The 16,737-nt window shown below is 47.6% G+C and overlaps 1 protein-coding gene across 2 annotated transcripts in view; it reads left to right on the top strand.

The window, feature by feature from the left end:
* Nucleotides 1-6,017: 6,017 nt before the first annotated feature.
* ETV6 (ETS variant transcription factor 6) overlaps nt 6,018-16,737 on the top strand; it is a 138,810-nt gene continuing 128,090 nt past the window's right edge. For both annotated transcript variants that reach the window (XM_050914514.1, XM_050914521.1), the window contains exon 1: nt 6,018-6,177. In XM_050914514.1, the coding sequence (XP_050770471.1) occupies nt 6,145-6,177 (33 nt within the window). In that variant the 5' untranslated portion in view covers nt 6,018-6,144. The remainder of the gene's footprint in view (nt 6,178-16,737) is intronic.

The raw sequence follows: 16,737 nt of genomic DNA, 5'->3' as shown, positions 1-16,737 counted from the left end.
TGCCATGGTGTTGCTCCACAGTGGTATGAGAGGGGCCTGTGGTCCCATGCAGTTTAGCCCAACCTGAGCGTCAGGTTTAGCTATTGCCAGGTTGGTGTCACTGGAGCTAGTGCTCTCAGGAGCTCTGTCAGGGCCACTCACTGCCTCATTTTTACGTGTTGCAACATGAAAGTATGTACCAGCAGGAGCACTGTCAACACGTGTCTAAGCAGTGACTTGTGCAATGAAGTCTGCTTTTCAAACGTGACTATAAACTTGTCTCTCAGAAGATGCTGCACTGCTTCGAACAACGACGAGGAGTTAAATCAGTCCAGTCCTCAATCCCCCTTCCCCTTTCTCCTAACAGAATAGTCACACTTACAGTGGTAGAAAAACGTTTCTCTTATTTACAGAAGCAATACACTAGACGATTCAAAATAATCCATTATATGATGATGTGTGAGGATGACATAGCTTAGAGCATCAAGCATGTTCAGGGTTATTTTTTTACATATATTTGCTGCTGGATGAATAGGTGTCATACCAGGATTTTTGCATTTCCATTTTGACTGTTGTGGGTTTCTGAAATGGGAAAGCTATGTAAGTGCCTATGTAAATTGTATAAGTATCTTCATATCAAAATGCCTGCAGCTTTAGGGAATGCACCAGTATCGCTATTTTGATTTTAAAAAAAACCCAAACCAACCTTTTACCAAAATCATTATACTGGTGAAAATCCTATTCATAGAGCCAGCCCTGAGTATTTAGAAGACCATTGAATCTCAAAGAAGATTAGGCTCTTAGGTCAACAAACAAGAATGCAAATAATATGGATATAGCATTTCTCACTCTAACACCTCAGACTGAATTTCATATATATTCCTAAAAAGCCAAGGATTTGCAAGTTCTACCACAAGAAACATTAACCTGGCTGAATCGTGGAAAAAGGACTTGCCTGAGAATATGAAGTGAAAGCTAATCTTACTGCTAATGATGAGAAGCAGCATGACTGATGCACACTAGGGCCATAAAATGCAATTCGGTTTCAGAAATCAATTTGGTAAGGGAAAAAGGATCGTAGTGCTAAATGTTCAACAGGGATCACTTCCACGGCACCTCTGTGCACCAATGCTCATGGATTTCCTGGTGCATCCTCAGGACCAAAAACTCTGTTGCATGCTAACATCAACATATCCTTGCATGTTCTTGGAATTTACTACTGTCTCCTACTGCGTTTTGTTCCTTAAGAGCTTGATCCTGTCCCTCAGTCTGGAAGAATCATCTCTGTCGAGGCTCAGTAATGTCAGCAGACCCATCAAGTCACATCAAGTGACTATTTGTATCTGCTCAAACATTGGAAGACAAAAATAAAACTTGTAATACAAATGGAGCAAAGAAGCGAGCACTAAATAAGTGAGTCAGTTAAGTTGTGCTGGGGAAAGATAAAGGGAAGGAAAAGATAACAGCGGAGAAACAGTAGAATGAGTTAATGATAACTGGGCATTGGGAACTAATGAGTGCCTTTGCAAATATAAAGAGGAAAATAAAAATACTACCATGAACAAAGTCTCCTTAATAAAAGTGAGGTGAAGTCAACAATTATTGCAAATGTCTGAGGTACTGCTCTACACTGCTGGAACTAGAAAACCGGTACACAAAAGAAGAAATTAAAACCTTGGCTTTCAGCTGGATGTAGGTTCCCAAGTGTCTAACTCCTTTGGGAAAAAGGCTCCAACACTCTTTAGGGACATATGAAAAAAACTAGCCTAGCTGTTGAGAAAGTGGAGGTAGGAAGACATTGGGAGTCTGACAGCTGTAAAAGAGGCCCAGGTGACAGAGAATCAGTGGAAGCTGGTATGCAGAGGCACCGCTGTGGACAGAAAATGAAAAGTCCCAGTGAAAGGCTGGTTTGCCTCCTTTTTCTTCAGGGCTTGCTCTGTTTTCAGGGACAAACTCTAGACCAGAAAATACAAGCATCCAAACCAGATTTTCAGGCCACTACAAGGAGAAAGAACATACTTCTGTCTATGGGTCGTCTCATCCTGCTGCTCTCCCCCAACACGCCACCCATCTCCCTTTCCTGGGAGAGCCCTAAGCAAGGCAGGAACTTGGCTTCACTTCACAGGCCAGAGTACAGTTACCTTTTGCCTGAATTAGTGTTGCCGCCATCCATCCGAGCAAAAAGTTAGGGGATTTCTGGCTAGGGTGTTGATGAAAAGTGGCTCTGTGGGATCATAAATCCTGCTTTTAACTAAAGGGTCCTCCCTGGAGATAAGCTAAGCAGTAGCCTCTAGGTGAGAGGAAGGAAACTAACTGGGAGCCTGTTCAAGGTTTAATACGAGCTAATGGACTTCCTTTCCGCTCTGTGCAATCTCCACGCGGCGCAGATCTAAAGGGGAGCTGACAGTGGGACAAGCTTTCTCCTCACATTTCCAGAGCAACTGTCCTGCAACCAGAGACCATCCTGGTCACAAGGAGATTTGGTAGCATTTTTTGTCTCCTGCACAGAGCAGCAGCCAGGACCATATAGACTGAGATCTCAAGAGATGGAACTAATGAGAGGAACCATGAGAAATCAGGTCAGAGAAACAAGGGCAGAACCAAGCAGAGAAGCTAACACACTACAAGGAGTTTGGCCCTCCTTGTTCAAAGGGTTCAAAGGTATTCTCCAGTCACTGTGGCTAGCATCTGGCTAGCACAGTTGAGGCATATCTGCTTCTGTTGACAAGGGCAGACCACGGGGTGGTGTGGCATGCGTTTTGTCCAGCCACGTTTCCTTCCCCAGCTTTCTTACAGCAGCTTCAGTGGGATTGACTTCTGGCTGGAAAGGTGCTGCACTCACGCCTGTGGCCTTCTTTACACATTCACCATTTCTCTCCCTACCTTTTCTAGTTACCATCCACTGTGCTTACATTTAGTGGAGTAGTGGAAAAAAAGAACAGAAGGAGCTAGAAGAGAACAGCTCTAAACCAGGTTGTGATCTTGGACAGATACTTGCAACCATTCATACTGGTTGAGAGGTCTGCCAAGATGGATCAAGGCCTGTATTTGTAACGGCCATTAATCAAAGTGGGAGGAACAGCAGATATCAGTGACCCCAGAAAGAACAGATGTTGAAACTCTAGGCAGAAAAATGAGACTCAGGACACACAGCTTCACCACCATCTCCGTGGAGAAAAACAGATTGCAGTTGCACTGCACGAGGGAACAGGACCAGATCTGATTCAGGGTGATGGCAGGTGACAAATTTCATACAAGCTTCTGAGGTAACTTGGAGACAAACTAAACCGTGACAGGGTTTTGGCTGCATTCACAAAGGATCAGGCAGATACTTGTCCCTAAATGTGGGCATCTGTGGGCTGAGGAGATGATGGCCAATTGGATGGGAATCAGAGAAGACCAATGACAATGATGAAGTGGCTGCGGGGACTGACTAATGAAAGGAGATAAAAAGAACGAATAGCAATGGCTAGGAAAAGAACTGATACCTGGGTGCAAGGCACAAACAGCCAGAGAGGAGAAAAATTGTTTAGGGGAGTACAATACATGGTTATAACCAGGAGTAATTGGGTGAAACTGGACAAATGAAAATACAGGCCAAATACCTTCCTGACCATGGGACTTGCTGGACCGTGAAATAGTCTCCAAAAGAAAGAGGTGGAAGCCCCATTACCTGAGGCATTTAAAACGAAAGTGGACAGAGCAATCAAGCATGTGCCGTAAATCCTTTACCAGCAGGGGAGCGGAGTAGATGACCTAACAGGTCTTTTCCATCTCTAATTTCTACATTTAATATAAGAAATCACAAAAACCCCCAACTTGCCATGAGATACAGAATAATGACCCAGCACTTGGGGAAAGCCAGTGGTAATCATGCAGGTAGAAAGGGAAAATGTCATAGTGATGAAGCAGGGAGAATAATAGGGGAGAGAGTGGCATTGTAAAAGCAATAGAGATGCAACGACTATACTCCAGCAGTTCAGCCATGCTGCGGGAAGACAGGTAAATATGAATCCTTTATTATTGAGTTGGCCCTATATTAAAAAAGGGTCATTGGTTGCCAGGCCGAGAGGGAATAGTACCTTCCCTCCCTCTTCCTCATTTAGTTTCAGGGACTGGCCAAAACGAAGCTGTAAGAAGCTGCAGGGAGTTGGTCCTGGTTTGCAAAATGGCCCACGGTAGCCCACCAAGGGATGCCTACGGGGAGATCCCAGCAGTCTTGCCTCTTGGCTGTGCAGGTGAAGCAGCACTGCATTTGATGCAAGCATGCCACAGTTAAGCAGACGCCACGTAACATGAGCTAAGGCTCACTTTAAAACATCGTGGTAGGATTCCCTCTTGTTTGCTATTTTTGGTAGCACTGAATCACTTAATAGGAGCCTATTCTATCCCAACGCACAGCATCCTTACAGCAGACTCCAGAGGTGGTTCTGCTTTGCAGCGACATGGGTACAGGCAGGGGTACCCTGTGCTCTCAGGCATGTTTGGGACTTGCAATAAAGTGGGTGCATCCCAAAACCAGCCAGGACACCGAAAACAGTCTTTAAAATCACAGAGAGAGATTTAGACAAAGAGATGGCCGAATTATTTTTCGCCTTTCCCCCCTCTTTTCACCGCCGTCATGAGGGCTAGGGCTGTACTCAGTCCTGTGACTCCAGGAGCTGGAGGGTGAAGGAAAACAGCATAATACCATTGCGGCTGGAAATAACGCACGTTATAGTATGTATCCCATACGTTGCGGGTGACACACCGCCGCCCTGAACCTCTGTGCTGAGCTACGTGCGACCCGCTCCGGGGTCTAAACACAGGCAGAGCCCCGGGGGCTTCCCTCGCCGGCTGGCAGGAGGTTCCCCCGGGGCGGCCGTCCTCTGGTGGGGCAGGGGCTGGGGGCACCCGGCCACGGCGGGGCGGCGACCTCCCGCTCCCCCGCCTCGGTCCCTTTGGCTTTGCAGTCACAGGCGGGGGGAGGGGGGGGGGGGGGGGGGGGGGATGTGTCTGTGGGGCGGCGGGCCGGGCGCGCGTGGGGCTGTGGGGGGGAACACGGGCCGGCGGTGCCCCCCTCCGCCCCGGACTTCCCGTGCCCCGCGGTAACCCGAGCCTCATTTCCTGGTCGGGGCTCTTAAAGGGGCAGTCCCCGCGGTGGAACAAAGGCCATTGTGCTGCCCGCGGGCCGGCGCTCCACCCGCTACCCCCCCCCGCTACCCCCCTCCCCCCCCCCGTCCCCGGCCACGTTCGCCCATCCCGTTGCCCGGCCCGGCGCTGAAGGCCGGTACCGGCACGCGGCGTTTAAAGGGCCCGCGAGACCCCCCCACCCCCCCGCCGCCGCGGCACCCCGCGAAGTCAAGTGACACTACATAAGACGACGCGACCAGGCTGCGCCCTTCCAGCCTCCCCCCCCCGCGCTTTGGGCGGCCCGCATCGGCACCCGAGGGCGCCGGCGGCCCACCGCACTCCCGCCCCGGACGCGGGGCACCGCCGCCGCCCCGCCTTCGCCCCTCCCCGCCGGCGGCGGTAGTGGCCGTTCAAGCCGGCGGCCGTCTCCTGCCGGCGCGGCCCCTTTAAGGGGCGGTGCGGGGTGCCGGGAACCCACGTCAGTTTCGGCCCCGAAACTCCGGATCAATGAGCGGCGCGGGGCGGGGCGGGGCGCAGCGCCCGGCCAGGCCCGGCCCGGCCCCCGCCGCCTTTCGGTTTCTCTCTTCCAGGAAGGAAAACACCGGCGGGGAGCGGGGCCGCGCCGGCAGCCCCCGCCCCTCCCCCTGCGGCCCCCCCGCCCCCCCCCCCCCGCTCCCGGTGCCGCGCGCGCGCGCGCGCACCGACTCACACACGGACTCGCACGGGCGGAGAGCGCGCAGTCACACACGCACAGAGCCACAGGCGCGCGCGGGGGGGCGGGAGCGATCGCGCGCCCTCAGAGGAGCGGCGGCGGCGGCGGCGACGCTGAGGAGGGGACTCCGGCGGCGGGGCGCCTCCTCCGGGCAGCTCGGCGGGCCGCGCCGCGCCGCGCCCGCGCCGGGCGATGGTGGCGGCAGTAACTTCCCCTTGAGGGGACGGGCCGGGTCGGGCCGCGCCGCCGCGCCGGGAGAGGAGCGGAAAGTGGGGAAAGCCCGAGAACTTCCCGTCCGCCCGCGCCCGCCCCGCCGGGCTTCGCCGTTTCCCTCCTGAGAGATGTCTGAGGCTCCTGCTCAGTGTTGCATTAAGGTAAAGCCCCGTCCCTCTGTCCGTCCCTGTGTCTGTCCGGCCCCTGTCAGCGCGGGACGCGCCCGCCGGCGCTTCAGGGCGGTGGGCGCTGTGTTGTGCCCGGGGTTATTTGGGTGAAAATAACTGTTTCTTGCTCTTCTTTTTTTTCCCCGCGTGAAGGGCCGTTCCGGGGGTCGGGGGGGTCGGGGTCCCCCGACGTTTGCGGGGCGCGCAGCCCCCAGCCGTGGCAGCCAGGCGCGCGGAGCTCCCCGCGCTGGCGGCCGGCCGCGGGCGGCGGACACAGGGACGCGGCTCCCGTCGGTTGTCAGCGCCGTGCGCCTGCCCCGGGGGGACACGCACAGCAAAGCCGCCGCGGCTGGGATTTCGCGGCGTGGCTCTTCACGGCAGGAGCTGGCGGCGCAGCTGGGCGCTTTAAACGGAGCCACGGACCCGGCCCGGCTCGGCCTGGCCTCCCGCGGGCTGGCTGCCCGCGGTCCCCCGCCAGCAACTTTGCAGAAAGTTTCCTGCCGTCGAGGAGATGCAGCCGTTGCTGCTTCCACCAACAGCGGCTTGTGGGGCTTGCTCTTTCTTATTTTGCTTTTTAATTATTTTTTTTGTAATATCCATATTATTATTATTTTAGTCGCTGCGTTTACTGGCATCGCTTGCCCGTCAGCAGGTAGGGGAGCCAGGGCTGTGCAGCCCGGCCCCACTCTGCCGAGGCTGGGGGGATGTGTTTCTCCGTGGCTTGGCCTGTTGAAGAAGGGGTTGCCCCGTGAAGTTTCTCATTTTAGGTGGAGGCAGTATGAGGCTGAGACAATGGAAACAAAATTGAGTTTCCTTTTTTGTCCAGACCCTTCCTATCTAGCAGCCTGCTAGAAATAGTGCTTTCCCCTCTCCTTCCTTCACCCTCGGTTTTGTTTCAATCATGCATTTTCTTCAGGAGTCGCTTTGCCTTGTTGCCAGCCAGGAATCTCCCTTCTGCTCGCGACTAACTCTGCCCGAGTAAGAGTGCTTTAGCGGTTGTCTCTCCCTGCCTGGAAGGAAAAGGTGACTTCCAGACTCTCTCCAAGGGGAAGAGCCTGGAATAAACACTTATTCAGCTTAAAAGCATGATGCTTTTGCTTGTCCTTTGCATGTGTGTGTATGTTTACAGTGGGAGTCTTGCGTTCCCATATGGTGTGACCACAATTTGAAAACTTCTAGGTGTATTTTCTCTTGCTGAGTTAAATGCGATCAGGCCTGTGTCCCGTGAAGTCTCGTGGCTTAGAGAGTCTAGTTTGACTTTTCGTAACACAGATGGACAAATTGGATAATGGGGTATTGTATGCGTGTTACAGTATGGCAAAATGCTAATGCAGGCAAAATGCGTACAATTAACTAAGCAGATCCCTATATATATAAAATGAAACATAACTACTGTTTTTTCTAGTAAACCCTGTGGAAAGGTAGGATGTGTTCTCTGGACAGAAGAACACATGAATGTAGCGAAAAAGTAATGTCATATGAGTTGTGTTTCCTTGTTTTTGGCATGTGTCGCTTTGAAAATATGAGGCTTACTTCTGCTCTTACTGAAGTCAGCAACAACACTACTGTTGATTTCAGGAACAGTAAAACTGGTCCTTCCCTAACCTCACTAAGGTACTTTATGGAATCATACTGTAAGGGATCAGCTACATAGCAGGAGACATGCAAGCAAACTTCTATGTGAGTCTTGAAATGATTAAATGCCAAATTTTCATTATATTTAGACAGATATTGGGAAACTGATTTTTTTTTTGAAGTGACTAATTCTAAACATCATGCTTTGAACTTATTTTTATTTTTAATGTGTAGTTTTTTTACATGCTGACCCTTGCAATTATCTTTGTCGGAGGACAGAAACTACTATTACTGCCTTCTCTGTTGGTGATTATTTTAATAGTTTCAAATATAGAAAGTACATATTTTCAGACAGAAATGTGAATTTCAAATGATAGCATTTCTTCACTAGTCAAACCATTCTGGGTAACTTTCTCTTCAGGTTTTCTGACTACCATTGTTTTTTGGATGCTTGGCTCAACCAGGCAGAGTTAAAGGTGGTTGTGATCAGCAGCTGGATTTAAGAGGAGTTGTATAATCACACTACCATTTAAACAAGTACGATTGATTATTTCTTCAGTGTGCCAGTCTGGCTCACAGCATGGAGCGTGAGGTCGAGGCAGAGGAGCAATCTCCGCACCATACTCCAACTTCGCTGCTAAGCTGCTGTGTTGTTCTGAAAAGTAGCCAAGTATTGTGCTGTCAGGGTGTTGCAGAGTTTCATTAGGAGCCTGTGAACTGGAAGCGGTGGTGCTGGTGGATGTATTTTGTATGTATTTATTTTTTTCCCTTCCTCCTCCAACGTGGGGCAAGGGTGCGTGCAGTAAATGCCACAGCAACTGGGGTGATGAACCGTGGAAAGCTTCAGTGGAGGGAGTGAAGGCTAGTGCTTTGTTTATGCCTGAGCTGCTCAGTGCACGGTCTCCCTAGCTCACCTTATTAAGAGAAGCGCTCTAGTAAGATTTAGGAAAACTTTGAGGAGGTGAAGTTTTGGTATATATTTAACTACTGGTAATCAATATAAACTTGCAGTAATATCTCGGTTCATGTCAAATACTTATCAGTGTGTATGTGTGATTATATATTGATATGTGTTTGCTTTGTGGCAAGTATGTGTGCTTACTTACATTAACTCTTTCTCTGAGAGAGGAGAAATACAATGCTAATATCCTGATCTTGCCAACACTTGGGTGTGTGCTTGCCTGGCTGATGGCAAGCAGACCCGGTAACTCCAACTGTGCTGTTGTGGCAAGGAAGTTAAGTGTGTGCGTAGAGTCTAAAGCTGCAGAGAGAAGTCATTGCTGGGGTTTAGAAAATAAGATCTTGGGGGTCAGAGATGAGTGTGAAGGTTGGACCCTCAGTGTTCACTACAACTTAGGGCATCAGTGTGAACCGATAGGCTCTCTGCATGAACTGATAGGCTTCGGGCTTGTGGCAGACTCCAGCTCGAGAGGGCCTGAGGGCTTTGACTCCGAGGTAGGTTGGGAAGGGACATCTGGTGTGGTTGTCTTATTTGGACACTTTTTTCATCCCAGCTGTTGGGATGTCTACATTGGTAGTAAACCTGTTCGTCTGATCCTGAGCCATAGTAGTTAGCTGATTATATTGTTGTAAATACTGCCATGACATTGGCACTCGTTACAGTATTGGCAAGTGATCTTTACGGCCTCACCTCTGCTCCCCCAGATGGGAGAACTGAGGCACAGGGAGAGTGTAAACATCTTGGCAAAGGCTTACACGAGAGCAAAAGCTCAAAGGGAGACAGGACTAGAAGTTTAGACACAGGTGATGATTTTTGTGATTAATTAAGGTCCATGTGGTGATGAGTTCTGTTTAAAACCTCACCTGGAGCTTTCTGATTGTGAGGATGTCCCTATTTTTTTCCTGAAATTATAATACCTTGAGAATATCACTGTGGTGTCATATGGAGGCTCAAAATTCAGCAAGCAAATAGAAGGGTCCCAAAGGATGCAGTTTAATTTGTTTATTTTCCTTTTTATAAATCTGGCACTTCCAGTTGCTTAGTCTGATTTACCATGCGACCATACAAACAATTGTGCTGGCACAAGTGTGGAGTTGTGGGGGAACTAAAACTGGGAATATGGGAGGGGGATCAGCTGCTTCAGATCTCCCAGACTAGGGCTTCTTCAAGCCCAGGCTCCCTTGTGTGCGCCTGGCTGATGCTTGAGCCCCGAGTGCTTTCTGTGGGCAGCACTGAAGGCACGGAGCCTTCCTGCGAGTCGGGTTTCACAACTGACTCCAGCGGAGACTTCATGCAGCTGTGTGCTGGTGGATGTGAGTGCTTTCTCTTGCAGTGAGCTGTACATGGTGGCCCTTGTGATTGCATGGGCACTGCAGGAGTCGGCACAGAACCCTGTAGCTCGAGGACTTGTCTCACTGGTGCTCATTTTGGATTCGAGGACGTACTTTGTAATCATTTAAAAAAAAGGAAGAGGAAAAAAAGACTGATCGTGTGAGCTGAAGGGCAAAGAATCAGCATAGTGTTTGAGCTTTCAATCTTAACTGGCTTCCCCAGATTTACTTAATTTTTAAGTAGTTCTTTATGTCTCCTGATACTTCATTGATGCTGTTTTTGCGAAGAGCCCTCTCCCACCGAAGGCTTCCCATGCTGAGGGACTGTTCAGCACCACACAGCCAGAATCCTGTTACCCTTAGCCAAGGCTGAGTATCTGTTAGTGCAGCGTATGTTCCTTAATGTTTATTAGCGAACTTGTGTACTAGGAGGAGGAGGATCCTTCTGTTAGTGTCAATGACAAAACTCTCATTACGTTCAGTGGGTGTAGGATTAAATGGGAGAAGACCAGTGTTTAGAAGTACATACTGTTTAACACCTGATTAATCACTTAACTCCTTGGCACCAGCTAAATTTAATCCCTCTGAAGCAAAATTTTACTAACACTGCCCCAATTAAACACTGGTCATTACTATTCACTGTGTCATTACAAGTTAAGTCAGTTTCCTGGGAGGCAACCCATTAAAACAGCAGCCCCAATCTGAAATGCCCCAATTAAACAGAGGATACTTTAATGATAATTTGCATGCATATTGCACCTTGCATCTCAAAGTGCCTTTTGGAGGGAGGTGGCTAAGCAGCGCTCTGCTGATAGAGATGATAAGCAGGAGATGAAGTCTTGTACAGTTACGCAGAAGTGAGGTTTCTGCCTTTTAGAAAAGTTATCTGGCTCCTTGAATGCTTGCCTTCTGAAGTCTTCTGACAAAAGCTTTCCTAATAACCTGCTTACTGCGAGAAAGGAAGGCTAATGCAACCTGTGTTTTTGGCCAGTAGTGTGGTTCTGACCTACAGTCCAAAAATTGGCTAATTTGGGGTTTTTGCATGCATTTGTTTTGAAGTATTTGTGGTTCAGTGCCTTCAGATGGGCATCCCCAGAGCAACAGCAATTCAAAAGCCAGTGCTTCTGAAAATGTTCGTTTTGGCCTTTGCTTTCCCTGTCTGTGAAACAAGCATAAAATAATAATGGACTTACCTCTGCAGGGCAGTAGTGAGGCTTAGTATTTGTAATGCAGCATGGAAACAAATTATGTTTATTACAGAAATCAGTGACAGAGTGATCTGATTTGTTCCTGGCTTTTTAGTTCACACGGTGTTTGGGGGCGTGTGGGGGTGGTGGTGGTTGTTGTTTGGCTGTTGGCTTTTTTGGAAGGGGCCACCTACCTCTGCTGAGCGGTCAGAGGGTGCAAGATACTACGGCTTCACTGTGTCCCAATAGCAGGGTAGCGTTTCCGTGCCTACAGCCTGCGTTGAAGTTGGCTTTGGGAGGGCTGGGCGCATGGTGCAGGCATAGCTCTTCTGCCACAATCCTGCTCCTGGCCCAGGGCAGGAGCGCCTGGGAGGGATGGCAGCCAGATGTGGCTGCCAGAGCAATCCCTGCTGCCTTCCCCTGACCACTGTCCTTTGCAGGGCTCCCTCAAGCCAAATGCAGACCAGGCTGCGTACTCGGTTGTCCCAGGTGTTACTTTTTCCTGGGGGTAGGAGGGCATCTGTCTCTGTTAGATCAGATGCACCTTCATCGTCCACCAAAGGAGGTCCTGCTAGCAAAGGCAGTGGCCGGTGGTCAGCTGCTAGCATTGTCACAGCAATTGATTTTTAGGCCGATGTGTCTCTGTGCCTCCTGAGGGGAAGAGGCCACTCAGGACAGCCCATGGGTGGGATGTTCCCCTAGGCAGTTGTGAAGAAGTCAAACCAAGCCCAGGTATGTGCTCAGGTCCAGCCTGAGCAAAGAGATCAGACAGGCCACCAAAACTCCTGTGCCTTTAACACTGAGTTGCGGCAACTGATTCCTGTTATTGTGGGTTATTTTTTTAGGTCTACAACCCAAGCCAAAGACTGTATTGGTTCTGGTGTTGTTGAGTTGTCTTTAGGCAGTGCTTTGTTGGAGCACAGAGGACAGCTACTCTCTTTATCTACTTCTTTAGTAACATATGGAACTCAAGGATAGATTATACTGATTTTTTTCCAAAAATGCCACTGCTGGCAGGAAAATAAATGCAGAAAACTCCAGATGAAGTTGAACTTGTTTATGGAATGTTTGGAGCAGTGCTAAATAAAGGATTTTGAAAGGAGTTAAGCTTTTCACTGATAGCTGGTATTGCTTGTCTTCTGTAATGCTACTGAGCTCCAAAGTGAACTGGATATAGCAATTAAGGAAAGCTATAAATGATTCTTCATCTAAATGATTTTCTAAAGGTTATTCCTTGTTAAGCCACATGCAGTTTCTTTGCTTCAGTGTTGTTCTTGTACAGTTCGCAAATACTGTCATGGTTAAGACAGTCTGGAGAGAAAATGGGTATGAAAGAGAGAGATTCTTACTGTGGTATTTATGTTGGTGTTCTATGGAATGTTTGCACATGGAAATAAATAGCATTGTAAATCATTTTAAAGATGTGTATAATGCCAACAGCAGTATTGGGTGTGACTGCAAGAGTTAAGTGTTAGTACAACTCCACAAAAATACTTTGAATGTGACAACCAGGCTTTACACGTTAAACTATTAACAGCTGGCTAATATTAAATCCAGAGTTTGGATTTTTAAATTTAAAATAAAATTAAATGTGGTTATAAATAGGAACTATGAGTGTTTTCTTGGTGGTGGTTTTTTTTGTTGTTGTTTGCTTGGGTTTTTTGTTTGTTTTTTTGGTCTGCTTTGGTTGTAGGGTTGGTGGTTTGGTTTGTTTTGGTTTTTTTTTTCCTAGCTAGCTCAGGCAGGGTCTGATCAAGCTTGGAAATAACTTGTTTTGAAAAGTCTTGAGAATTTAATGTGGAGGAAACCAACTGGCATCCAGTAAGGAGTATCCTTAAGACTGATGGAATGCAGCAGAGAGGGAGATTCTGTATATAGTTTGTGTTTCAACAGAGTATGGCTGAAGTGATTTTTCCATTATGTCTTCAGTGGGATCCTCCAAAACATCTATTAACAGAAACTAGGAATGTTTTCTAAATGGTATGGGATTCTGTGGAAATCCAGGAGCTTGGAGTTCTACCAGATAAATGAAATGTTTAATAAAAGTGCCAGAGATAGTAGTACTAGAATTCAGAGACAAATTTATCCAGTTAGTAGGGCCACAACAAGGCATTCAATATCTGCAAACCACATTCTCCTTTTCTCTTTCTCCTTTTTTTTCCTAAAAAGGACTTCACATAAAAGAGGTTTCCATCATTGATGGAGCACTGTGAACCTCTGTTGATGTGCCTGGAAGTCAAACGGAGCAAACGCAGCAGTACAGCAATATTGGGGAGCTCTTTCCCACTTTCTAGGAACTCATCTGAGGTCTGTGTTGGGATTCCCCCCATGACAGAAGTAATCCTTCTTTCTTCTGGTGGATTAGGACTGGAGATTGTTGTTTCACTGTGTTCCCTCTTGAATGGCAAGTTCTCATCTCCTATCTGCTTTAAAACATGGGCAAAGCGAAGCCTTCTCAGACCTGCCCAGGAGTTGAGGTTAGAGGTGGTAGGATGTGAGGAACCGGAGGCTCTAGGGTGAGGGTGTTGGTCCCAGTTATCACTGGAGGCTACTGGAAAAAACGTTCCCTGGCAGATGGGTCCTTCCTGCCACATCCGCAATAAGCTGCTTGGATATTTCCAATGGGCACCACTGTGCGAGACCAGCTGCAACTGGAAGCCTGCATAGCAATGGGGGTAGCGCTGATGGGCTATTGTCAGCTGTGCCACTGCCTTTCTACTGTGGTGGCTCTGGTCCCAGCAGCCTCATCCGAGTTCCAGAGGACCAGCTCTCTCCATTTTAGAGCACCGCTGTGCTGGGTCGGGCAGCCTGGTGTAGGCACATGTAGGTGCCAGGTGCCCAATTGGGGCTGTGCTGTGACTGTGGAGTGACAGACCCGCCATCTCCCTGGAGGTGAGGAAATGAAGGGCTGAACTGTTTTCACAGAGGGATAAGGATGCACTCGTTCCTGCTAAGTCCCAGGGTGCCAGGAAGGGCACCAGGTTGCAGGAACAGGAGTGCTGATGGGTGTAAAAGATACTTCTCAGTTGACAGGCTGAGTGGTTGTGTCACCGTCAAATGGCTTGAGCAAATGGGTTCTCTGGAAGAGGACTTGGGGAAGACTGTGGGAGTGGCTTCCAGGGGAAGAAGGTTATGGGCTGTAAAATATTTCATGGCGTGTGGCCTGAGATGTGTATCACACGTTGCACAATAAACACTGGGCTCAAACACACTGGAGATAGTGTCTTAGCAAGCTACCTCACACCAGCTGAGTCATCAGAGCCATCCGTGACTGACTGTGCACTGGCTTTTATTACCTCCCAACTGGGACAAAATACAACTTCTTTTAAACCTCAAAGTAAGAAGAGAGTGAATTAATAGTGTATGCACAGCCAATTAGCACAGCCAGCTGAACCGTGTGGATGGGCAGTGGCTGAGTTTTGCAGGCTTGGAGAAGTGGGCAGAAAGTGCAGTATTTTTTTTCCTCTTGGTAGTTTTGAGTGAGGCGCTCTCATGGCTCTTCTGCTTAACAGAAACAGTGAGGTCTCCTTGAGCTGCTCGGTCCTATTTGCTGACAGACCTCCCAGCACTGGTCTGACAGTGGGATCGTATTTTAGAAAATGATTTGGTTGGTGAATAAGAGAGAAAACTGAGCTCAGTTTTCAATTTGGGATCAAACAGGCAAATAAAACTGTAGTGGGAAGGGAGCAGGGAGTAAAATAGAAATTATCTGTATATTGCAGTTTGAATCCATGCCATGTATCGGTTCTGATTATAGCGTGTTTTCCTGACTACTAGGAAGGTTTCTAGTGGTACCGAAAAAGATACAGAAATGAGCAGTGAAGTTGGCTGGCGAAATTTCCATAGGAAGAGAAGCTACATTGCCTAGGATTCTTTGGCTTGGAAAGGAGACTGCTGAGGGGAGGTATAACAGAAATCTATAAAATCCCACAGTAGTGTAGTATGGGGAGCAATTATTTCTGATAGTACAAAACTAGAGCAGGCAGTGAAATTACCAGCCAGCAGGATTAAAACAAGTACTTCTTCCATCTGTGTTAAATTGTGGAACTCTCTGCTGCAGGATGCTGTGGAGGCTAAAAGTACAAATGGATTTAAAAAAGAGGGTAGAGGAATACAGGGAAGATATTAAGCCTAACAGCCTGTATTGGGGGGCGGGGGGGGAATCCTATAATTGCACAGGGGAAAGATTGCTTTTTCTGTCTGTTAAGCCTTTCCTGAAACAGGGACTTCTTGTCTTTTGGGGACAAGATCCCAGGCAAGATAGACTTGCTCTGATGATGTATAGGCGTTCAGATGCTTCAGTGTAAAATTTTGCACCCTGGAAGGCTGGGCTCAAGTGCTTATTAATCTCCGGATTGTTTCCTAAGTCTCAGTCCCAGCAGTCTTGATTTTGAGAACACTAGTTAATTGTAAGTGGGAAGAGAGCTAAGGAAGAATTTGTGTCTGTGACTCAGAGAGATTTGTGAAGTCCGGATTGCTAGGGCTAGCAAGAGATTGGCTTTGTTGCTTTAATTACCCAGATTCAAATGAAAGAGGGGAAAACCTTCAGGGAATACATGGAAGAGGAATTACAGATCAGCATTTGAAAAAGGGAAGTTTTCTGGTTATGGGGAAGAGACATTGTTTGCTTCTAGGAGCCAAATGTGGGTTGACCTATGCTTTTCCAAAGGTCTCACAGTTCCCATTATCACCCATGTGAAATGTGTTCCTGAAGCATTAACTCTTTTTCACATACACGACAAATGGTGCCCCAACCGGGAGCTTGCAGCCACGGGCATAGGAGTTGCTGCTTTCACTGCCTGGCCAAATGTTGCAAGCAGTCACTGAACTGTCTCACTTGCTAAGAAATGCTGTCATTTGTACAGACCTTGCATCATTCTTTGATTGTGACTTCTTTTTTTTTTTTTAAATGGCAAACAGAAGAATGGATATACAAAATCAATTCTGATATTGTTTTGCATGTGTACTTTTTAGTTATTTTTCCTAAAGAGAGAGTGATTCACAGTGTTGGATAGCCATTAAAACATATTGATGTGCAGGTAAATATGGCCTTTAACCTAAATTTAGTTCTCCTTTCTGCGAATCTATACAGTGTCCACAAGTATCTATTTAAGTAATTGGATAGCCTCATACAGATTTAGTTAGGTTTTTACTTTGGAAAATAACAAATCACTTTATTTGCTGGATGATATATATTTTTTTTAATTTTACATACTGTTTATGATAGACTGCACTTGGCTTTGCAGTGAAATGTAATTACAAGTGCAGTCTCCCCCATCAAAACCCTGAGCATTAAAAGTAGTTCTTAAAAAAAAAAAAAGTTTTGATAATTGTACATGAAAAGGAAGTATCTGGTACATTTTGAGGTAATATTACCTAATAAATAACAAGCTTTTTATTAAGCAAATGAAATATTATCTTTTAATTGCACTGATTATTTCTTGTCATGCTAATCTAGTTTAGTAGATTTTGCTCCCTCACCCCTCATTTTTATTTGTTG

This window comes from Gymnogyps californianus, chromosome 1, assembly GCF_018139145.2.
Source record: "Gymnogyps californianus isolate 813 chromosome 1, ASM1813914v2, whole genome shotgun sequence".
NCBI classification, from domain to species: Eukaryota; Metazoa; Chordata; class Aves; order Accipitriformes; family Cathartidae; genus Gymnogyps; species Gymnogyps californianus.
The sequence above is the reverse complement of the archived record's forward strand: the minus strand, read 5'-3'. Positions and strand labels throughout refer to the sequence as shown.